The following is a 25,643-nucleotide window of genomic DNA, read 5'->3' as shown; positions in this document are numbered from 1 at the left end:
ATTCAATTTACATGAAATTGGAAATCTAGAGGTATTGTAAATAGGACCACAAATACGTGTGCCAAAAATTGAGTATCGGTCCATATTTTGGTATAGCCCCCATATAGACCGATCTCCCGATTTTACTTCTTGGGCTTATAGAAACCGCAGTTTTTATTCAATTTACATGATTTTGGAAATCTAGAGGTATTGTAAATAGGACCACAAATACGTGTGCCAAAAATTGTGAGTATCGGTCCATGTTTTGGTATGGTCCCCATATAAAACGACTTCCCGATTTGGGGTCTTGGGCTTATAGAAACCGTAGTTTTTATCCAATTTGTCTGAAATTGGAAATCTAGAGGTATTTTAGAACCATAAAGAGGTGTGCCGAAAATGGTGAGTATCGGTCCATATTTTGGTATAGCCCCCATATAGACCGATTTCTGATTTTACTTCTTGGGCTTCTAGAATCCGAAGTTTTTATCCTATTTGCCTCAAATTGGAAATCTAGAGGTATTTTCAGGTCATAAAGAGGTGTGCCGAAAACGGTGAGTATCGGTCCATATTTTAGTATAGCCCCCATAAAAACCATCTCCCGATTTAACTCCTTGGGTTTCTATAAATCGTAGTTTTTATCTGATTTGCCCGAAATTGTAAATATTCTGGTATTTTAGGCTCACAAAAACGTGTATCGGATTAAGTTTTTATCGGTCCATTTGGTAATGCCTCCATATGTAAAATTTCCAGATTTTACTTCTACAGATTGAAGATTTCAAATCAAGACGTTATTTTATAATTTTCTTGCACACTTACAAGAGATGTTAATGATTCCTCTAAAACTCAAACAAAAATGGTTCTTATAAATCCAGAATCTTATATAGTCCTCATAGGTAGAATCTTTAAATTTATCTTCGGGAAGTGTCCTCAAGTCCTCAAGCCTTCCTGAAATTTCAAAGGAAACCCTAATATTTGGTTCATGGTGGTGGGTATTTAAGATTCGGCGCGGCCGAACTTAGTGCTGTATATACTTGTTTTTTAATTTTTTTAATGTTGAAAGTATAGCTGTTTTTGTCTTTAGGTCCCATTTTGCTAAGAGAAGAGTGCAAAAAGTTTCGAGATGGTTCGAAAAAACACTTCTTAGGCCAATGTAATACAAAAATTGGATGTTCTCTCTAACTTAGAGAGTCCTTGGTCGGTGTTCCTTAATTTTTTTCGAAATACTGTAGAATCTCGCCCCAACTTACCGTCATCCATAGCTCTCTCACATATTAGATAGTTGTTGGCACTGCAATCACGATCATTCCACATATAACGATTCGTTACAGGACTACGATTGCTTTGAATTCCGGGTGGTGTACGAAAATATCTTCGTAGTTCTATGCAATCCTGACTGCTTAAACCATCATCATTGGGTTGCTTATTGTAATGGCCATGTTGCGACCAACCAGGGAACCAATCTATGGGTAAATTAATAAAGGAATGAGAAAATTATCCAATTAGCCAAATAATTTGCACCATGTTCGCTAACTTACTGGTATATTGAAAAAGCAGGCCATCGCTCCAACGAAAATCACCTTCGTAACTTTTATCCGAACCACCGACCCAATAGGCATTCTCATCCTTGTAACCAGGACTTTTGATTAGTAGTTCATTGATGGTCTGCTGATGTTGTTCGTTGCGTATGGAGGCCAAATGGCCTCCTAATTTGGAGCAATGCTTCTCACCATCATGCCAAGACATGGCCAATTCAATGGTGGCTATACAAAACTGTTGCATTGCAATCCAACCAAAGGCACAATTGGAGACAATGTTCTTCAGGGGTCGAGCCTGATATGAGAGATATATTGCGGGTATATTTGTTCGGCCACCGGTACCACCTGGTCCTCCCATCATCATTCCACCATGATTCCACGTTTGACTGCTTCTCAGTGAGGGAGAACGAAAAAGATGTATACTCATGGTATTACTGGATGACTCCAATATGAAGCCACGCAATTGCTTGGTATCATTGACACAGTGCGACCACTTGGAGGCTCCATCATCTTCGAAAACCTTTACGACCAATCCCCTGCAATTTGCGGTGCCAGTAAAACCCATCTGTAGATTTGCTTTGTTCATTACCAGAAACCCATAGGCATCTAGACCAAAATTTCCATAGGTTTTCTGTTTCATATCAGCATGAGATGTTGAGCTGCTGCGACTATTCGTGTAATTGAAGTCTGGATTTTTAAAGAGGGACATCATCGGTGAATAGCTTCCATAGTTGTGATTATCGCCATGCATTGTTAAATTAATCAGCTGAGCTGCAATTGTTGTTCCATCAAGAGAGAATATGGTATAAAGCTCATCGCTGGGCACATCTTCGGCCGTCGTCCCATCATTCTGCAGTCTGGGCATGGGTAAAATATCACTGTCATTATTGGTAACCATGCGCAATAGTACTCGATTGCCATAGGGCAAATGGATACGAAAGTAACACTCCAAGGTATCTTTCATACTCGGCCTTATATAGAAATCGCCCGTCTGATTACTCGTGCTCACATTATAGCAATAGTCGACTAATTTAAAACTTAAACTAAACATTGGATTCCTATAGAATTGTACGGATGTGTCATCCCTTACATTGAAGTGATAGATGCGATCACTGCTCTCCAGCTCCTCGAGCTTACCGCACAGGACTTTGTTACGATTGAAGCGTACAAAGCCCCCACTGGCACAGGGCACATTGAGACGTTGTAATTCCACCAACATTCCGGGAGGTGGATTTGTGTCATCCATTGTGTTGAGTTGCTTATATTTAGGAAAATGAATTGTACAATCTATGCAGTATAAAGGCAATGCGGTATAGTCCAATGTACCCATAGAAGTTTCACGTAACATTAGATGGCAGTCTGAAAGAATACAGGAAACAGAAAATGACAATAAAATGTATATAGAATATTTGTTCTATCTTTTGTTTCCCTATAAAGATCTGTGCAATAGGGACTTCAAAAATCGACGTTTTAAATAATAGACAACAAAAGTTCAAGAATATTTTAAAATCGTTTCGTTCTATCCAGTGACAAGAACCAAAGCAAACAGCTACATCTATTTTTGTTCAAAGTCGGAAAGTCGATATTTACCAATTATAAAAAAAAAAATAGGAAAATCGACTTTTCAAAATCTAGAAAAGTCGAAATATCAACTTTTTGAAATCACTTAGTGATTCTCATTACAATCCCTACTAAAGTAAAACTAAATTTTTGAGATGGTATTGAAAATTTTCCCCGCCGGGGTTTATTATCACAACCGTGGTATTTCGTGAATATCAAAAACTTGTTTTGCCTTCGGGCTCCATAAAGCGCGCCATATATGTGCTATGACAGTCCCATAGCTATATGTCTAAAATATGAAAAAAGACGGCTTTGGGACTTTTTAAAGTTTGAAGCAAGTCAGATTTAGTAAGGTAGTTTTAGTATTACGAAAACAAAAATGTCAGTCGCCATATTGAAACTTTGATTGTCAGTCAAATTGAATTAAATTTCTCAATTGTTGAACAATATGTTCAACAAGTTGGAAATTTAAAATAGAGAAAATCTGGAAATGATCGATGTATGCTTCGAAATATGATACGGTCTACAAGAATAATTGAAGTAATTCTTACCATCAATTATGAGGATAATTTATTTCGATACTTTTCTGTCATAAATTTAAAGCAAATTGAAAATTCAAAATTTTTGGTATAAAATAATTTTATTTTGAATTTTTAGTTTTATTTGTCACAATTGTCTATTAAACATTGGCGTAGCTAGCAAAATTTTCGTAGGGGGTAAAAGCTCATTGTGAAGATACCTCAAAAAGAGAAAAAAAATTCTTATAGATGATATATATCATGATTTTAAGAAATACTGAATGGTATTTGGTAGGGGGAGATGAAAAACCCATAAAACCCCTTTAGCTACGCATATGCCATTAAACAGATACCGACAATCAAAGTTCTGCTCAAATGAAAAAATTGTAATCATCTGATAGCTTGAAACTACCTTCCTAAATATATCTTGGTCTGAAGTAGAATTTTCGAATTATATTTTTTTTTTATTTTGAAAAAAAAAAAAAAAACATATTCATCAACTTTTTGATTATTATTACAACATCCAATTAATCGTACTTACAACGAAAACATATTTGTTAGTTGCACTTCTTAACTTACCTTTGCGTATATGAAATTGAAAAGTTTTCTTATAAACCACTATTTGTGCTTCGTCGACGGTGGCAGCAGCTTCGTTTGCATGATGACTCCTATAGCCACCATTGGCTTTATCACGGATTGGATTGCTTTTGTTGTTTATGGCTTTGCCAAATTCGGTCTTTTTTAAACGAAAAAATACTCTGCAACATAAAGAGAAGAAGAAGATTTGTTTAGCAAAGGCAATGATAAAATAATTTAATTGTCAAAATTGTTTGCAATATTTTTAAAGCATTATTGGTTAATCAATGTACAAAACATTATCTGGACTCTCGAAATTAAATTCCCAAAATATCAGATTTAAAACAAGTAAGGGAAGTAGGGTAGGTCAACTATATCATATCCTGCTTCATTTTTGTAGTTCTACATATTCAATACATTCTCAAATCTTTCAAATTTGTTGGGTGCTATATATAAAAGGGATTACATTCAGTTGGATGAACGGCCGTCTCGGAATTACCATATTCCTCATCAGCATCCTCTACTTGCAGCAAAACTATCAACCTAAGCCCAAAGTAAATTATACATGAACCTCCCGCAGAAAGGATTTTGTCAAAACTCAAAATTTTATTTCTATAGACATTTTTGTCAAAATATTATTTCTATAGAAAATTTTCTCAAAATTTTATTTCTGTAAATTTTTTTAAATTTTATTTCCAAAGAAAATTTTGTCTGAATTTTATTTCTAAAGAAAATTTTGTTTTTATAGAAAATTTTGTCAAAATTTTATTTCTATAGAAAATTTTGTCAAAAATTCGTTTCTGTAGAAAATTTCTATAGAAAATCTTGTCCAAATTTTATCTCTATAGAAAATTTTCTCATATTTTTTTTTTCTATAGATTTGTTTAATTTTATTTCCATAGAAAATTTTGTCTGAATTTTATTTCTATAGAAAATTTTCTCAAAATTTTATTTCAATTACCAAAATTTTATTTCTATAGGAATTTTCCTCGTTGCCACAATTGTCGAGGTTTAATATTTAAAACAAGTAAGGAAAGTCTAAAGTCGGGCGGGGCCGACTATATTATACCCTGCACCACTTTGTAGATCTAAATTTTCGATACCATATCACATCCGTCAAAAGTGTTGGGGGCTATATATAAAAGTTTGTCCCAAAGACATACATTTGAATATCACTCGATCTGGAAGAATTTGATAGACTTCTACAAAATCTATAGACTCAAAATTTAAGCCGGCTAATGCACTGGGGTAGAACACAAAGTTAGTAAAAAAAAAAATATGGGAAACATTTAAATCTGAAGCAATTTTAAGGAAACTTCGCAAAAGTTCATTTATGATTTATCGCTCGATATATATGTATTAGAAGTTTAGGAAAATTAGAGTCATTTTTACAACTTTTCGACTAAGCAGTGGCGATTTTACAAGGAAAATTTTGATGTTTTGACCATTTTTGTCGAAATCAGAAAAACATATATATGGCAGCTATACTAAATCTGAACCGATTTCAACCAAATTTGGCACGCATAGCTACAATGCTAATTCTACTCCCTGTGCAAAATTTCAACAAAATCGGAGTTAAAAATTGGCCTCTGTGGTCATATGAGTGTAAATCGGGCGAAAGCTATATATGGGAGATATATCCAAATCTGAACCAATTTCAACCAAATTTGGCACGCATAGCTACAATGCTAATTCTACTCCCTGTGCAAAATTTCAACTAAATCGGTGCAAAAAATTGGCCTCTGTGGTCATATGAGTGTAAATCGGCCGAAAGCTTATATATTGGAGCTATATCTAAATCTGAACCGATTTCAACCAAATTTGGCACGCATAGCTACAATGCTAATTCTAGTCCTTGTGCAAAATTTCAACTAAATCGGAGCAAAAAATTGGCCTTTGTGGTCATATGAGTGTAAATCGGGCGAAAGCTATATATGAGAGCTATATCTAAATCTGAACCGATTTCAACCAAATTTGGCACGCTTAGCTACAATGTTAATTCTACTCCCTGTGCACAATTTCAACCAAATTTGGGTAAAACTCTGGCTTCTGGGACCGTATTAGTCCATATTGGGCGAAAGATATATATGGGAGCTATATCTAAATCTGAACAGATTTCAATCAAATTTGGCACACTTGACTATAGTACTAATTGTTCTTCTTGTGCAAAATGTTAAGCAAATTAGGGTAAAACTCTGGCTTCTGGGGCCATATAAGTCCATATCGGGCGAAATATATATATGGGAGCTATATCTAAATCTGAACCGATTTCTTCCAAAATCAATAGGGATCTATTCTGAGCCAAAACACATACTTGTGCCAAATTTGAAGTCGATTGGACTAAAACTGCGACCTAGACTTTGATTACAAAAATGTGTTCACGGACAGACGGACATGGCCATATCGAGTCAGGAGCCCACCCTGAGCATTTTTGCCAAAGACACCATATGTCTATCTCGTCTCCTTCTGGGTGTTACAAACATACGCACTAACTTATAATACCCTGTTCCACAGTGTGGAGCAGGGTATAAAAATAACAATTTATTGAGTTAAAAATTCACAAGAGACTGAATAAAATTTTCAGTATTCGACATAATTGTGACAATGTCCAAGGCTTCTGAGTCGAATATAGTAAATTAACAACAAGTAGTTGTAGTGTATCATTACAGCAATCCCTCGCCTCGGTTTACGTTGTTTCGATTTACGTCGTCAAATTTTTTGTTCTATCCAACTTCGATTTACGTCGCTATTCGTCGTCGATTTTTTTGCCAACTTTATCAGAAACGCCTTTCATAAGTGAAATAAGTAGCAACGATTATGACATCGAAACATTTATTTCTGAAATGCTTACCGAAAATTCGTCGAATTCTGATTGATATTACAACAATAATAGAAAATTTTGTCAACATTTTATTTCTATAGAAAATTTTGTCAAAATTTCGTTTCTATAGAAAATTTCTATAAAAAATTTTGTAAAATATTTTATTTCTATAGAAAGTTTTCTCAAAATTTTATTTCTATAGATTTTTTTTTAATTTTATTTCCATAGAAAATTTTGTCTGAATTTGATTTCTATAGAAAATTTTGTCAAAATTTTATTTCTGAAGAAAATTTTATTTCTATAGAAAATTTTACATTTTCCTCGGTGCCACAATTGTCGAGGTTTATTATTTAAAAAAAGAACAATTTATTGAGTCAAAAATCCACAAGAGACTGAATAAAATTTTCAGTATTCGACATAATTGACTGTGTACAATGTACAAGGCTTCTGAGTCGAATATAGTAAATTAACAACAAGTAGTTTGTAGTTGTAAGCAGGGATCCGGAGCGGTCCTTTTTTTTCGCTCCGCTCCGCTCCCGCTCCGGAGAAAAAAAAAACCGCTCCGCTCCTCGCTCCGCTCCTCGCTCCGCTCCGAGAAAAAAAATCGCTCCGCTCCTCTTCGAGAAAATTATAGTACAAACATTGTATTATTTGTTCAATTGAGTTTTATTTTAGTTAGAAAAATCGGGCGGTACATATATGGGAGCTATAGCTAAATCTGAACCGATTTCGATGATTTTTTGCACATATAGTTAGTGCTATAGAAGATTACATTTCGCCAACTTTGAGTAAGATCGGTTGATAAATAAGGGTTTTATGACCTAATTTGACAAAATCGGGCGATACATATATATGGGACCTATATCTAAATCTGAACCGATTTCGATGAAATTTTCAGACTTAAAGGGTGATACAGAAGATTATTTTGCGCTAAATTTGACGACGATCGGTTAGTAAAAAAAGTGCAACGTGACCCCATTTGTCGAAATCGGGCAATACATATATCTAAATTTGATCCGATTTCTTCCAAATTCAATAACGTTCGTCCTTGTGCCCAAAAAAACTCCCTGTACAAAATTTCACCAAAATCGGTTAATAATTGCGACCGAAATCCTGTGAACAACAAATACATGGACAGACGGACGGACGCCAAGCGCTAGATCGACTCAGGAGGTGATTCTGAGTCGATCGGTATATATTTTATGGGGTCTAAAATCAATATTTCTTGTAGGCACATTTTTTGGCAGATCAAAATTATTATACCCTAACCACTATGTGGTTTAGGGTATAATGACTTTAAAACAATGTGTTGAAATATTTTATTAATTTTGAAGATTTTTTCAGAAATATTAAATCCATTTTGACTTCATTAAAACGAAATTTGCATTCATGTTAGGATACACATTTTTATGTCGAATCACTTAGCTGTAAGGACAAACAGACTTCATTGAAAAGTTTAGAGACTTTTAGACAAGGAAAAACTTTTTTTCAGAGAAATACGTCTTCTATTCTAAGCAAAATTCGTATTCGTATTTTAAGCATGTGAAACATTTGGCCTCCCGACAATATTCTTTGCGGTGCACCATCTACTATTTAATATGTGATAGAAACCAAATTTATGAAAATGGACCAAAACGGACCAAATTCTGTTTGGTCTGACCATCGGACTAAATTTAAAAATTAGAAACCTTTTGGACCAATTTTGGTCCGGTCGGACCAAAACGGCAACGCTGATTGGAATTGAAAGTCTATACACAGAGTATAAGTAACTACTCTCCGAAAGTTTTTTTTGTTTTGCAACAGACGTAGAGAAGAGGTTTTGTTATATTTGTAATGTGTGTGTATGTTTATGTTTACAACAACCTCCATCGACATCAGTCCGTGGTATACCTACGAATATTCTTGCTCAGATCTAGTGTTATCTAATTTCGCTTTTTTCCCCTTTATTGTATAATAAATGTATATGCGCACATTTTTCAACCAAAATTGAAACTATCCATAATTTTAATTAAATTTTCGAGAACTAATATCAGAAATAAGAGAATGCTAGGATATAGTACAATAGTAAAGCAAATGTGAATGAAAAAAAGCATGCCCGGTTCCAAAGATTTTGTCTTTACTTTAACAGTTTGGGTATTAATTCCGAGCCAAAGAAGCGGAGAATACAAGTAAGGATACTTTACAGACGTAATTCTCTTTTAAATTTGGGGGTTATGTACTTGGTTCTAGGAAGCAAATGTTAATTTTTCATTTTTTTAGATTTTTTCCGTCAGTTGTTATCAAAATCCTTTAAAAACGAGTTAACGAGTTATTTTTTTTTTCCATATTAACCCCCATTTTCATAAAGCTCCGTTAGAATTCCGTTAACTAACCAACTTTTGAACCGTATTATGGACGAAGCTGCCATCTTTCATATATATTCCATATGCCAGTTAGGAACTTAACTGACGAAAATTTTTCAGTTAAAGTTAACTGGAGAGAAGATATTTGCAATTTACTTTCTATTAACTGGCAGTTAAAGCCTAACGGAGCTACATGAAAATGGCCGTAAGACTCGACTTCCAGTAGAAATTATGCTATGTTTCAAGTAAAAAACGTCTTTAAAATAAAGTGTTGAAAAACATGTCTTATTTTTTAACGATTTTTTAGCTTTGTAGGCAAGATGCAAAAAGGAAACAAATTTAAAGACAATTTTATTAATTTTAAAGAATTTTTCTTAATTATTAAAGTCACGTTGACCTTACCTCAAAAATTGTATCTTTCATGTTATGATACACATTTTTAAGTAAAATCACTTAATTATAAGGACATTACAACTTCATTCAAAAGTTTATTGCCTTTTGGACGAGAAAAAAAAACTTTATTTTAGAGAAATGCGTCTTCCATGTTAAGCAAAATTTGCATTCTTATTCTAAGGACATGGAATCTTTGACTTCACGACAATATTTTTTTCAGTGTAGAAAACTAAAAACTTAAATATAAATAAGATCGTTTAATTGCATTTATTTGACGTTCATTACAAACATCTTTGTAGTAATACGGAATGAAATTGATCGAAAGTACTGTTGTTACTTTTACAACACATACTAGATATATATTTTGACATTTGCCGTTTTTGAAAACAATTACTAAAAAACACGTTGTGTTTTCCCCAATGTACGTACGTACAAAAATACATATCGTACATTTTAAACGTTTACTCACACTACGCTAAGTACTAGCTAAATTTGAAATTACCTACACAGTGTAATTTCAAAGTTACACATTTCATTCAAGTAATATTTTATTCGGAGCGGAGCGGTTTTTCATTTGGAAACCGCTCCGCTCCCGCTCCGCTCCGGATTTTAGAAATGCCGCTCCCCCTCCGGCAAAAAAAGGGTTTGCTCCGCTCCGCTCCGGATCCCTGGTTGTAAGTGTATCACGACAGCAATCCCTCGATTTACGTCGCCTCGGTTTACGTCGCTATTCGATTTACGTCGTCGATTTTTTGCCAACTTTATCAGAAACGCCTTTCATAAGTGAAATAAGTAGCAACGATTATGACATCGAAACAATTATTTCTGAAATTCTTACCGAAAATTCGTCGAATTCTGTTTGATATTGCATATATAATGCAATTGTCGAAGCGCACCGAAAGAAGAGATTTCTTTTCTGAAGAACTAAATTTTAGACAAGCAAAGTTTTCATTTGACGCTTACCTTTATGTTTGAAATTTTTATTATGTACACGCACATACATACATAATTAAATGGGCTTAGGAGTACGTATGAGCAATTTTCAATTCGGTTTACGTTGTTTCGATTAACGTCGTCAAATTCCAGAACCAATCACGACGTAAATTGAGGGATTACAGTACAGCATATATAACATTGAAGTAACTCTTAGTTGGAGAGGGATATTTTGCAAAATCTAAAAATCTACCAAAAAGTAAAAAAAAAATACAATTTTTGGTAGAATTGTAACAACTGTGGCAATCGGGATTATATTCCCATATTCATATATTTAAGTCTGAACCGATTTGCACAAAATTTTTACACTTTTACAAAATCTCTAAAAAAAGATTTAAGCCGGTTAATGTCCTGCGACGGAGCAAAATGTTATTAAAAATTTGAATAATTTTTACAATTACGCTGACTATACAGGGGCGATTTTAAAAATAAATGTACTAGATCTGGCCAAGATATGTGGCGAATTGTGGGTTTTAACTCTATTTGACCAAATCGGTTCCACAGAGTGATGTAGGGTATAAAAAGTCTAAATTTCCAATTGCAAACAAACCGTATAAAATGTCTAGAAACCCATGAAGTCATTTCGGGAGATCAGTCTATATGAAGGTTATACCAAACTATGGACTAATGTACACCATATTCAGGGCGCTTATTTGTGGACCTAAAAGACATCTAGATTTCCAATTCCAAGCGAATTGGAGTTATAGGGTTATATGTGTAAAATTGGACACAGGTCTTTGGGTATTGAATTTACTCATAGATTTCTAATTTCAAGCAAATCGGTCTAGATGGTCAAAAACCCAAATCGGATGTTATTAGTTTGTGTGGATAAATAAAATGGTTTGCGAACGATAGCGCAAGACTGAATCCAACAGATAAACAAACGGACATCATTACATCGTCATGCTATTTCTCCCGGATAAAGAATATTTAAACTTTCTAGAATTGGAAATAGGTCAATCGACGAGTTACAAACGGAATGACAAAATTATTATACCTCCATCACCATCCTATGGTTGTGGGTATAATATTAGATTTTACAATGAATTATTTTAAATTTGTAAATATGCCAATGAAGGCTCACATATGATGTAACTCACCTAAATTCAATTATATCGTCCTGTTCACAGAGCTCATTAACCCACCACATTCCACTGGTTTCACTACTAATGCCGCCCGCAGCATTAGTATGACTCTTCACAGTACCATACCATTTGTTGTTGGGACAGGATTCAATATTGACATTTGACGATGCTCTTCTGGCATGTCGTTGTTTAGCCATCGACGATGGGGATAATGGTGCTTTAGCTTGATGCTCTTCGAAAGCTGTAGATGTTGAGACCTCATTAGAAGATGTACCAGATACCAGCGAGAGAAGGGATCTTTTGTAGTTAAGCGAAGATGATGAGGATATCGAAGATTCTGATGCGTCATTATCCTGATGCCACAAGCTATCTGTGTTGGCGTTGTCATCGTTGTTATGACTCTTGGAGTTGCTATTGTGCTCATCGTATTCGGTTCTTTTGAATTTGGAGGCAGCTTTGCGTACTTTGGCAAAATCCTTAAAAAAGATATTTGTGGGTATATGGCCGATGTATTCCACATCATCGTCTAATGTTATGGCAGCTGGTGAAACAGCAGCTGATTCCATTTCCTCCGTCGACGAGCCATATTCGTTTTTGCTAAATGCATTTTCATCTTCTGCCTGACTAGGCATTCGCTCCTGTATAAATTCAACGCCTTCGCCCCCTTTAGCCGCTCTAGCCCCAGCAAAGGGGCCATTCTTCATTTGGCGTTTTCCATTTGCTTGCTGGGATGTGCTGAACCATGAAATTGGCAACTTGTTGCCAGAGGATTCACTTACAAAACTACCGCGATCTTGAGCATTCAGCAACGACACAGACTCCACAAAGAAATCCCCCGTGTAATGCATTGTTGGATTAAGTATTTCCGGTTTTGTCGTTTGCTGGTTTTTTGCGGATGCCTCTGCACGGCTAGTGAATGGTAATGATGATGCCGAAAACGATGACTGAGTATGGGCTTCAGGCATGTATAGCGATTTGCCTTTTGTCAGGACTGGAGTCATTGTCAGATGTACTGCACAAGGAGAAGAGAAAAAGAGAAATAGAAATGTGGAATTTAAGTAAAATTTTTACATAGTTTATATTTTGTTCATGGGAATTTGTTAAGGGATTTGTTGGGTTAAATTACGAATGCTATGTCCTTTGAATAGAGTTGAATAAAAATGCTAAAATATTCCACAAGGATATTGTTTTTCCTAGAATATTTTCAACTAAAAGGTAAAACGCAGGTAAATATTGCTGCGAAAACTACATTTGTCATTGTTTTTCTTCTCAAGTAATTAATTTTGTTCACAGAATTGTGTTATAAATATATTTGTCCAGTTCAAATATTTATATTGCCTTCTATTTTATTCGAAATGATTTTGTGTGTTTCGTAAAAAAGCCCATCCACCAAAATCAAGACACTTTTTTTGGATCCCTTATAAAAATGTCCTTTGAGAAAATCTCATAACGGATTATATGAGAATATTTTAGGTGAATATGATGAAACATACTCCCTTAAGAAGATCGTTTCATATGGAAAGGTTATCGAAACTAAATTTTAAATTTGCCCATATTGAGACTACATCAGGTTTTGAATCTATAAGAACCATTTTCGTTTGATTTTCAGAGAAATCGTCTAGGCGTTCAAGAAAATTGGATGCAATAATGCCGTTTAGATGATTCGAGATCCACAGGACGGTTGATATGTAATACAATAAATTAAAGTGCTATGTTTTTTTTATACCATAAGCCATAAATATTTGACTCAAAAATTTAAAATGAGAAAAAGTTGGCATGTTTAATAAAGTTATACCTACTTAATTTTTAGAAATAGTGTGTGAATAATTTAAAGAGAAATTATCGAAAAATTGTAAATAGATGGGCAAAGGTAAATTCGTTGTTGGAGTTTGAAGCCGTGACCGAGGCATAGTAGTTCTCCTTAAAGTTCTAAGTTCAAGTTTAGCAGCTAAAATCAAATATGAATCAGTAAAATCAGAATATAATTGCACTAGTTTACAAAATAAAATTTTTGTTATGTACATTTGATAATATGTTACTTTTCTTATGTATTTTGATAAGCTGAATTCGAAAAAAAATTTAAATTTTTTTATGGAACTGTATTTGAGATTTCCAGTTATTTTTAGTTTTTCGCTCTTTTTTCACTAAACAAATTATATCTCGAGTTAGAAATGTTCTATTATATCGTTGTTGATACATAAATGAAAGGTATTGAGATGGCGAACAATCGTGTATAATTGGATCTGTAATAAGTTAAGTGGTTAAAAAAATATTGATGCAAAACGCAAATCATGTTTTACAGTGACCCTTTTCCGCCAGAAAAGTACAAACCATTAAAAACAAGTAAGTAAAGTCTAAAGTCGGGTGGGGCCGACTATATTATACCCTTCACCCCTATGTAGGCCAAAATTTGTGTTACCATCTCAACTACTTCACATTTGCTGGAAGCTATATAAAGGAGACAATAGGTCTAAAATGTGTAACAGTCTACCATATTTCCCCAACTCTGATGTACGTATATATGGGAGCTATATATAATCTGAACCGATTTTGACTAAATTTGACATGTATAGTTAGAATAACAATTCTGCTATCTATGCGAAATTTCACGTAAATGGGAGTATGACTTTGGCCCCCTGGTCATATGAGTGCAATTCGGACGGAAGGTATATATATGGGATTCATATCTAAATCTGAACCGATTTCAACCAAATGTGGCACAATTACCGATACTACTAAACGTACTCCTTGTGCGAAATTAGAAGCAAATCACGGCAAAACCCTGGATTTTGAGGCCATATAAGTTCAAATCGGATTGTGACCACACCCTCAAAAAAATCGCTTCTTTAACATATGTTCCAAACATATTTTGCAGGAAGCACATATATTATTGGATACTGCCGAAACATTAATATGTTTGTTTTATGTGAACATATTATATGTTTGGAAGCATTTTGAGCCCAAAAATATTATATGCTTGGAAGAAGTTTTCCCAAAGACGATTGTGCTCATTCCCTAACATACTCGTAATTTTCACTTCCAAGAAATATTTTAGTTCTTGGCACCTTTTTCTGTAATACAAATAATGTTGAAGAAATTATCCACTTTTATAAATTTTTTAAATTTTACCTTTCGCCCGCACGGAGAATCGAACCGAGGACCATACAGTTTGTAAGCCAACACACTATCCACTGGGCTACGTAGCTGTTATAGTCACCAGCAGATAATTACATTTATTACATTTATTTATTTATTACATTTATATAGCATAGTTTGCATACATTTGTTTGCCACGTGGAGCAGTGGTTAGCATGTCTGCCTTGATTGGGATTGAACCCACGACCCTTTGCATGAAAGGGTCGTGGGTTCAATCCCTGCTCCGAACACTTTTTTTACACATTTACATTTATATTTATATTTATACTATATTAAATTTTTATAATGAAACTTCGATATGTGGGTTATTAAAGATTTATAGCCAGTAACAGTGCTTGATATAAACGAAATAGACTGATTTTTGGATAAAAAATTATTTTTTTATTGCAAAAATAACAATTTTGTAACAAAAAACTGTTTTTGGTACAAAACTTTAAAATTTGGAAGGAATTCAAAAACTCTAACAAAAGAAGAACGTGGAGTCGAGTATAAACATACATAAATAATTTTATAATATAAACATAAATTTATTTAGGCGTGAACAGTTTTTTACTAGCATTTAACACCATCGCTCTAAAATGCCTTTTATTTTTCTTTAATAATTCATTTTAAAGAAAATAAACTTTTTAAATTGTTTTAGCTTCAAAACTCGAACTTAATGCCCGCTTTTATATTTGAAGGTGTCCGTCAACTCCTCGTGGACTACTTATTAATAAAGAGGGACTAAACTTTGTTTTTTTTTTATAAATTTTACTGTGTAATTTTTCACTATTTCCTCCTTATTTCATTTTACTGTCCCAACTCTAAAAAGAGTATGGTGCCCTTTCGTTATTTTTATGAAGACCCCTGATTTCTTTTAACGAACCAAGAAAAAAATTGTGCCCATAATGCCAAAATGATAAACAAAACACATATCCACACATACATAAAATGCTGCTCTCAAGGCGAAAACATATGCTGTTTGTTTTTCAAATGTCTATTCTCTTGGTTCCGAATGTCTATTCTCTTTATTCAAATTAAATAATATTTAGACTTAAGCATATCAAATTTTTGGCCTATCATAAAACAGTTTTCCGAAACAACATACAAGCGGGTTTCACAGAAATTGTTCTCTTTTGATTCTTTCGCTGTGTTATGTTGATATCTTTCGTCAACTCTCCATATCTATTTCTTTCTCTATACTCTCTCTGTCGCTTTGAATAAAATATCTCAACATATGTATGTTTAATCGAAATTTGTAAATTTATATATGTTTGCATTCACACATATGATTTTTATGAAACATTCATGCCCCAAACATAATATATTCTAACATATTAACATAGATGTCCCAAATATTTAGTGTTAGTTTTGGAACATTACATGTTTGCACTTAAATATATTGTGTTTTAAAATTGTGGCCGAACACACATTTTGTTTATATCGGAACATATGAAAAACATATTTTTCTAAGAGTGCATATTTGTGCACATACAATTGTATCGTTAAAAGTACCGCTTGTGCGAAATTTGAAGTAAGTCAGGGCAAAACTCTGGCTTTTGAGACCACGTAAGTCCAAATCGGACGAAAGATATATATGTGAGATATATCTAAATCTGAACCGATTTTAACAAAAATTGACATACTTAACGATACTATTAAAAGTACCCCTTGTACAAAATTTGAAGCAAATCACGGCAAAACTCTGGCTTTTGTGGCCATATAAGTTCAAATCGGACGAAAGATATACATGGGAGCTATATCTAAATTTAAACCGATTTCAATCAAATTTACCAAGCATTGGTAGAATGTCAATTCTACCCTCTGTGCAAAATTTCACGAAGATGGGTAGAAAACTTTGGCCTCTGTGGTCATATGAGTCTAAATCGGACGAAAGATATACATGGGAGCTATATCTAAATCTGAACCGATTTGGCTGATATTTTGCAAGCTTTTCGAGATTCATAAAATATTTGGATGTACGATGTTTCAAGAAAATCGGTTAATAAACACGCTAACTATGACCAAATCGGAGATAAATATATATGGCAGCTATATCTAAATCTGAACCGATTTTTTCCAAAACCAATAGCAATTGTCTCTGTCCCAAGAAACGGCCCTATGCCAAATTTGAGGACGATCGGACTTAAATTGCGACCTGTGCTTTGTGCACAAAATTACATATACAGACAGACGGACGGACGGACAGACAGACAGACAGACGGACATCGCTAAATCGACTCAGAATTTAATTCTAAGCCGATCGGTATACTAAACGATGGGTCTCAGACTTTTCCTTCTTGGCGTTACATACAAATGCACAACCTTATTATACCCTGTACCACAGTAGTGGTGAAGGGTATAAATATAGGAAACATTTAAATATGAAGCAATTTTGAGGCATCTTCGCAAAAGTGTATTTATGATTTATCGGTCGATAGATGTGTAATATAGTAATAGGAAAATTTGAGTCACTTTGATAAGTTTTCGACTTAGCAGTGGCGATTTGATAAGGAAAATGTAGGTATTTCGGCCAGTTTTGCCTAATTAGGAAAAACATATATATGGAATCTATATCGAATTCTGAACCGATTGCAATCAAATTTCACATGCATAGTTACTATGTTGAATGTACTCCCTGTGCAAAACTTCACATTGACCTCTGTGGTCATATGACCGAAAATCGGGCGAAAGATATATATGGGAGCTATATCAAAATCTGAACCGATTTCAACCAAAATAAACACGCATATGCAGAACCTTAATTCTACTGCCTGTGCAAAGTTTCAAGTTCAATTCTACTCCCTCTGCAAAATTTCACGTAAATCAGAGTAGCACTTTTGCCTCTGTGGGCATATTAGTCTAAATCGGGCGAATTATATATATGGGAGCTATATCTAAATCTGAACCGACTTCAACTTAATTTTGCACAATTAACGATACTATAAAACGTACTCCTTGTGCAAAATTTCAAGCAACTCAGGGCAAAACTCTGGCTTTTGAGGCCATATAAATCCAAATCGGACGAAAGATATATATGGGAGCTACATCTAAATCGGAACCGATTTTAACCAAATTAAATACACTTAACGATACTATTAAACGTACTTGTTGTGCAAAATTTGAAGCAAATCAAGGCAAAACTCTGGCCTGTGGGGTCATATAATTCCAAATCGGTCGAAAGATATATATGGGAGCTATATCTAAATCTGAACCGATTTCAACTAAATTTGGCACAATTAACGATACTATTAAACGTACTACTTGTACAAAATTTTAATCAAATCAGGCCAAAACTCTGGCTTTTGAAGCCATATAAGTCAAAATCGGACGAAAGATATATAGGGGAGCTATATCTAAATCTGAACCGATTTCAACTAAATTTGGCACAATTAACGATACTATTAAACGTACTCGTTGTGCAAAATTTGAAGCAAATCAGGGCAAAACTCTCGCTTTTGGGGTCATATAAGTCCAAATCGGGCGAAAGATATATATGGGAGCTATATATAAATCTGAACCGATTTAGCTGATATTTGGCAGTTTTTACGGGACTGACAAAACATTCAGATGTATAAAATTTGAAGAACGTCGGTTCATAAATACGTGAATTATGATCAAATCGGTGATAACTATATATGGCAGCTATATCTAAATCTGAACCGATTTTTTCTAAAACCAATAGCGATTGTCTTTTACCCGAAGAAAGACGTTATGTCAAATTTGAGGACGATCGGACTTAAACTGCGACTTGTACTTTGTGCACAAAATTACATATACAGACAGACAGACATACAGACGGACATCGCTAAATCGACTCAGAATTTAATTCTAAGCCGATCGGTATACTAAAAGATGGGTCTATGACAATTATTTCTTGGCATTACATACAAATGCACAAACTTATTATACCCTGTACCACAGTAGTGGTGAAGGGTATAAAAAAACGACCGAAAAATGACAAAGTTATAAACAATTGAGTGAAAAAATCCGATATCAACTCATACAAATATGAGCAACTCACCCTCACAAAAATGCATTTTTGTTGGTCTTTTTATTTACGCTAGAGTATCATCTTTACGACCATGAAAAGAAACCGGACGTTTTTTCAATGGTTTGTACTTTTCCGGCGGAAAACATGATTTTTTGAAAATTTGCCCTTTTTGTATCGATATTTGAACCACTTAACTTATCACAGATCGAATTATATACGATTATTCGTCATCTCAATAGCTTTCGTTTAACAACGATATAATCGGACATTTCTAACTTGAGATAAAATTCGTTTAGTGAAAAAAGAGCGAAAAACTAAAAATAACGGGATATCTCAAAAACTGTTCCATAATTTGTTTTTTAATTTTTTTTTTTCGAATTCAGCAGATCAAAATACATAAGAAAACTCACCTCTCATCAAATGTACATTTTTAGTAGCACATTTTATAATGACTTGAAAGGGGAATAATCCACACCATCAATTCGAAAAGTTTATTTTCTTTATAACTTTTTGTTAAGGAAAATTAATTAACAAATTATTATTTTCGCCAGATGCTGCGAACTTAACATAATATGTTAAAACGTGTACACATGTCAATTCCAACGTTTTTGGATTTTTTAACAGATTTTTCATTAATTCTATTGTGGGTGGATTCTGAAATGAGGTGAAGTTTCTTCTTTAAGCTGCTACAATCACCCAAATTTAGTAAATTTAGCACCCTTAGCTAATTCCCTAAAGCACATACACCCTCAAAAAAAATCGCAAATTCTGCTTCAAGCATATATATTTTCAAAATTGGTCCAAACAAAATATTGTTTGTATTGTGGTACACGCAGAAACATGATCGTCACAATCATATTCGAAGAGCAAAATAATATGACAGGAGCTATTTTTGGGTTCGATTCCTACTTCGACCGAACTCCAAAAGTGTTTCAGTCGTGGATTATCCTACCTCAGTAATGCTGGTGACATTTCTAAGGGTTATACAGCTTCTCTAAGTGGTTTCACTGCAATGTGGTACGCCGTTCGGACTCGGCTATAAAAAGGAGGTCCCTTGTCATTGAGCTTAACATAGAATCGGGCAGCACTCAATGATAAGAGAGAAGTTCACCAATGTGGTATCACAATGGACTGAATAGTCTAAGTGAGCCTGATACATCGGGCTGCCACCTAACCTAACCTAAAATGTACTTGGGGTATATGTTACAGAAGCGATCTTTCTTTTTTTAATTCTATTGTGGGTGGATTCTGAAATGAGGTGAAGTTTCTTCTTTAAGCTGCTACAATCACCCAAATTTAGTAAATTTAGAACCCTTAGCTAATTCCCTAAAGCACATACACCCTCAAAAAAAATCGCAAATTCTGCTTCAAGCATATATATTTTCAAAATTGGTCCAAACAAAATATTGTTTGTATTGTGGTACACGCAGAAACATGATCGTCACAATCATATTCGAAGAGCAAAATAATATGACAGGAGCTATTTTTGGGTTCGATTCCTGCTTCGACCGAACTCCAAAAGTGTTTCAGTCGTGGATTATCCAACCTCAGTAATGCTGGTGACATTTCTGAGGGTTACACAGCTTCTCTAAGTGGTTTCACTGCAATGTGGTACACCGTTCGGACTCGGCTATAAAAAGGAGGTCCCTTGTCATTGAGCTTAACATAGAATCGGGCAGCACTTAGTGATAAGAGAGAAGTTCACCAATGTGGTATCACAATGGACTGAATAGTCTAAGTGAGCCTGATACATCGGGCTGCCACCTAACCTAACCTAAAATGTATTTGGGGTATATGTTACAGAAGCGATCTTTTTGAGGGTGTACTTAGAGAAGCTTTGAACTCAGCTCAGCATCCACCGCTGAAACATATTTTGCTGTTTGGTCGAAACTGGGGTTGAATCCATGTAAGGCGCACGGCGATTAATTCCCATTTATAAAAATTGCTTCAAATTGAAGCACTTCTCTTTTCGAACGCACATTTTGCATGTTTTGAAAAAGTCGCACAAAAAGTCGCATGACGTCAGAAAGGTTGCAAAATGTGACTAAAGTCGCACAACGGTATTATTGATCGAAACATATGAAAAACATAGTTTTCTATCCGTTTTGGATTACTAATGCAGTAGGAGTGGTTTAGGAAGTGATATAGTCGGTCCCGCCCGTCATTTACTTACTACTTTACTCACGTGTTCATTGATTTTCTATTCATTTTTAAATTTTCGTTTAAAAAGACTTTGGCGTATTTTTGAATGGTTGGAGGATCCCGGGATGCGCTTGAAAAGAAATGTTTGTGGAATAACTTCATTTTCTGCTAGGATAGAAATCATTGGATATGAATCAAATTTTAACTATGTCAATATACCAAGTTGGGAATCCAAATCGTTCCGAATCGTTTTTGGAAGCCCTTTTTACTGGAATGTTGGAATTCTCATAATTATAATTATTATTTATTATTTATCACAATGAAAATCAGTTTGTTAAAAAGTGCAAGGAAAAAACTAAATAACATCGTCCTTACATCAGACTACTGCTCAACTTTAATCCTTTTAGGAGATTATTGTACACATCTACCATAAAGGGATAACAGTTTTTTTTTGCATTACTACCATGCAACCACTGTTTGTGAGCTAGACCACAATTAAGTGATATTACAAAGTTTGGATTGCACAGCGGAAGAGATTTTAATCTGCGTGTAAAGTTTTTGGGCCTAAATGAGAAAAGTGGAATGTAAATTGCAGTGTCATTCCGTGAAACAAGAACAAAACATCCACATTGTCATTGAAATAGCACACTTCAAATTTTCCAACAATTTGCATCATTACGGCCATCAGAGTAATGTAAGTTTTGCCACAGTTTCTTTCTTTGGCAAAGTTGCTAAAATTTGTCTGCAATTTATGGCAAAAGGATTTCAAAACTGTGTAATGGGAAAACTACAAATATCAAAACTTAGAAAACTATTTGTTTTTTTGAATTTGTTATGTAATAACAATTACTTTGCATATTATTATTATACTTTTCCATGGTGATACAAATAGAGAAAAATCTAGGTATTGTAGTATTTTGTTGCTTGGGGTTTTTTGATTTTGGTTTTTTTTTGGTTTGCATTGTGCGAAATAAGATTTATTATAAAGATCTAAATGCAATATATAATTATATCTTATCTTCACTTTACAATTAAATCAAATTTGGAGATTGGATTAAAAATTTTGAAAATTATTAGATAAAACACAAGTATATACAGTCGAAAGTGCAGCCATAAGAAATTTTTAGTATCATCCGCTATAGATTGCGTACAAAAATCCACTAAAGACTGTCATCCTCAATTGAATTCCTTGGGTTTTGTGTAACAGTTAACGATAGCCAGTTTTCTTAAAATTTATTACCAATGACCTTATGTTAGATGAATGGTAGATTGGATACTTATATAAGCCACATTAGTTATTGATCGGTTTACATAGAGGCAATATCTACACTAAAAGAAAAATATAATTTTCATATATTCCGATGTAAACAAAATGTGTTTCAGGCAGAATTTTTTAACACGCAATATTTTTTTAAGTATAACAAGTATATACGGCCGTAAGCTCGGCCAGGCCGAAGCTTATATACCCTCCACCATAGATTGCATAGAAGCTTCTACTGAAGACTGTCTTTCACAATCGAATTACTTGGGTTGCGGTAACACTTGCCGATGGCAAGGTATCTTAAAACTTGCTAACACCGTAATATATACCACATAGTCCATACGTGGTATATATTAAACTAAAAAAGACCGATTAAATACGTATATAATTAAGTTTAAAGTTTCTATAGAAATAAAATTTTGACAAAATAAAATTTGGAAAAAAATTTCTATAGAAATAAAATTTTGACAAAATTTTCTATCGAAATAAAATTTTGACAAAATCTTCTATCGAAATAAAATTTTTACAAAATTTTCTATAGAAATAAAATTTTGACAATGTTTACCATAAAAATAAAATTTTGACAAAATTTTCTATAGAAATAACATTTTGACAATGTTTTCCATAAAAATAAAATTTTGGTAGATTATTTTTGGCTCGAGTGGCAACTATGAATATGAACCGATATGGACCAATTTTTGTGTGATTGGGGATCGGCTATATATAACTATAGACCGATATGGACCAATTTTAGCATGGATATTAGCGGCCTTATACTAACACCACGTTGCAAATTTCAACCGGATCGGATGAATTTCGCTCCTCCAAGAGGCTCCAGAGGACAAATCTGGGAATCGATTTATATGGGGGCTATATATAATTATGGACCGATATGGACCAATTTTTGCATGGTCATTAAAGAACATATACCAACACCAAGTACCAAATTTCAGCCGGAATGGATGAAATCTTCGTTTCTTTGAGATCCCCAAATCGGATCAATACCATGTACCAAATTTCATCCGATCCGGCTGAAATTTGGTTCTCTTAGAGGCTCCGAAAGCGAAATCGGGGGATCGGTTTATATGGGCACTATATATAATTATGGACCGATGCGGACCAATTTTTGCATGGTTGTTAGAGACCATATACTAACACCATGTACCAAATTTCAGCCGGATCGGATGAAATTTGCTTCTCTAAAGTAATCGCAAGCCAAATTTGGGGGTCCGTCCGATCCGACCTACATCAATAACAACTACTTGTGCCAAGTTTCAAGTCGATAGCTTGTTTCGTTCGGAAGTTCAGGCATGCTCAGATCGACTCAGAATTTCACCACGACCCAGAGTATATATACTTTATGGGGTCTTAGAGCAATATTTCGATGTGTTACAAACGGCATGACAAAGTTAATATACCCTATGGTGGAGGGTATAAAAATATAATGTTCCTAAATTAGCGTAAATTGCTTGACACACATGTTAATATGTTGGAATATATTGTGTTTGGGCCATCAATGTTTCATAAAAATAGCATGTCTGAATGTAAACATATATGTATTTAGAAATTACGAGTAAACATATATATGTTGCGATATTCTATTCAGAGAGCGAGTGAAAAAAATAAGGATAGAAGGCTTCGCCAAAAATTTGATATGTTGATGTCTACATATTATTTTATTTGAACATGTGTATTCAGAGTAAAGAGAATCCACATTCGGAACATAGAGTATAGACATTTGAGAAAAGAAGTTGTGTTTTTGTCTTGAGATCAGCATTTTATGTATGTGTGGGTATGAATTTTGTGTATCATATTCAGACAAAAGAAATTATATTGAAACAAGAAAGAAAAGTAAAAATAAAACAGCGAAAAATATATAAGAATTTCAAAGGGATCTTCATAAACAAGTATGTACAGCAGTAAGTTCGATCGAATACCCACCACCATGAATCAAATAACAATAATAGTTTCCTTTGAAAATTTCAGGGTGGTTTGATGACAGCTACTTTCCCAAGCAGATCAGTTCAACCAGTACGTTTCCCGAAGATAAATGTAAAGATTTTACCTATGAAGACTAGATCAGATTCTGGATTTTTAAGAACCATTTTTTTTGGAATGGTTTTAAAGGAAACATAAACATGTCTTGTAAGTGTGCAAGAAAATTATGAAATAACGCCTTGATTTGAAATCTAAAATCTGTAGATTTTTACCTCAATTATTTAAATGAGTACGAGTAGTTTCAAGCAATTTTCATGATCAGTGCACCTTTTGTACCCTCAAGATCTGAAATCGGTCCATATGGAGGCCTTACCAAATGGACCGATAAAAACAAAATCATATACATATATAAAACATAGATATACACCCAGAAGGAGACGAGATGGACACATGGTGTCTTTGGCAAAAATGCTCAGGGTGGGCTCCTGAGTCGATATAGCCATGCCTAGGTCGCAGTTTTAGTCCAATCGACTTCAAATTTGGCACAAGTATGTGTTTTGGCTCAGTACACATAGAAAACAAATTTGTTGGGACAACCAATTCTTTTGCCAACCGATATATTTGGTTCCAGCTACTACCAAGAAATAACTGACATAATTTGTTACTACAACCAACTGTTGTGTGACATAACTTGAAACACATTTGTTTGGATAACTAATATATGAGTAGATGAACCATATATTGGCAATCACAACCAATTCGATTTATTATGTGGTTAGAACAATCAACTGTTGTCTATGCTAATAATATGTTGAATTATCGAGGCAACCAATATTTTGGTATCAGTACTATTTGTTTAGCACGAAAACCGTGCAAAATTTTAAAGAAAACTCATTCAAAATATTTTAAGTTTTTAAATTAATTTATTGTGTATTCATAAAAACGGAAAATAAAAGCATATAAACATTAAATATTTAGTAATCCCAAACAACAAATTCTTCGCCAGTAGCGGATATAGACACATGTGACCAACAATTTACAGGTGATATATTTTCTAAGTTATTCTCAATTTCTATATGTTGTCCAATAACTTCGAAGTGCATTCGTTTTGTGTGCTTCAAATGAGTATGGATATTAGAAAAAAATTCTGTTGCAGTTGTCTATGTTACATTTAAATCGTGTTTCGCGTTTATGCAATGTTCTTAAATGCTCAGAATAGCTGCAAAATGTATCAAATGATAATGAACAAAAAATACAATACATGTTTAATACATATAGTTGTAAATAAATGTAGAATTAAAATAAAATATTGTTGTAAGGTTTTAGATTAGTTAGAGTCATTTAAGCTGTAGAACACCGATTTTATTCTTA

The 25,643-nt window shown here is 34.0% G+C and overlaps 1 protein-coding gene across 1 annotated transcript in view; it reads right to left on the bottom strand.

Moving 5' to 3' along the window:
- Nucleotides 1-25,643, bottom strand: part of LOC142232130 (uncharacterized) — an 825,742-nt gene that overhangs the window by 158,502 nt on the left and 641,597 nt on the right. The window contains exons 7-10 of the mRNA XM_075302843.1: nucleotides 11,818-12,814; nucleotides 4,172-4,350; nucleotides 1,515-2,873; nucleotides 1,227-1,439 (exon numbers count right to left, since the gene is read on the bottom strand). Of these exons, the coding sequence (XP_075158958.1) occupies nucleotides 1,227-1,439; nucleotides 1,515-2,873; nucleotides 4,172-4,350; nucleotides 11,818-12,814 (2,748 nt within the window). The remainder of the gene's footprint in view (nucleotides 1-1,226; nucleotides 1,440-1,514; nucleotides 2,874-4,171; nucleotides 4,351-11,817; nucleotides 12,815-25,643) is intronic.

This window comes from Haematobia irritans, chromosome 3 (assembly GCF_050003625.1).
Source record: "Haematobia irritans isolate KBUSLIRL chromosome 3, ASM5000362v1, whole genome shotgun sequence".
In the NCBI taxonomy this organism is placed as follows: domain Eukaryota; kingdom Metazoa; phylum Arthropoda; class Insecta; order Diptera; family Muscidae; genus Haematobia; species Haematobia irritans.
The sequence above is the reverse complement of the archived record's forward strand: the minus strand, read 5'-3'. Positions and strand labels throughout refer to the sequence as shown.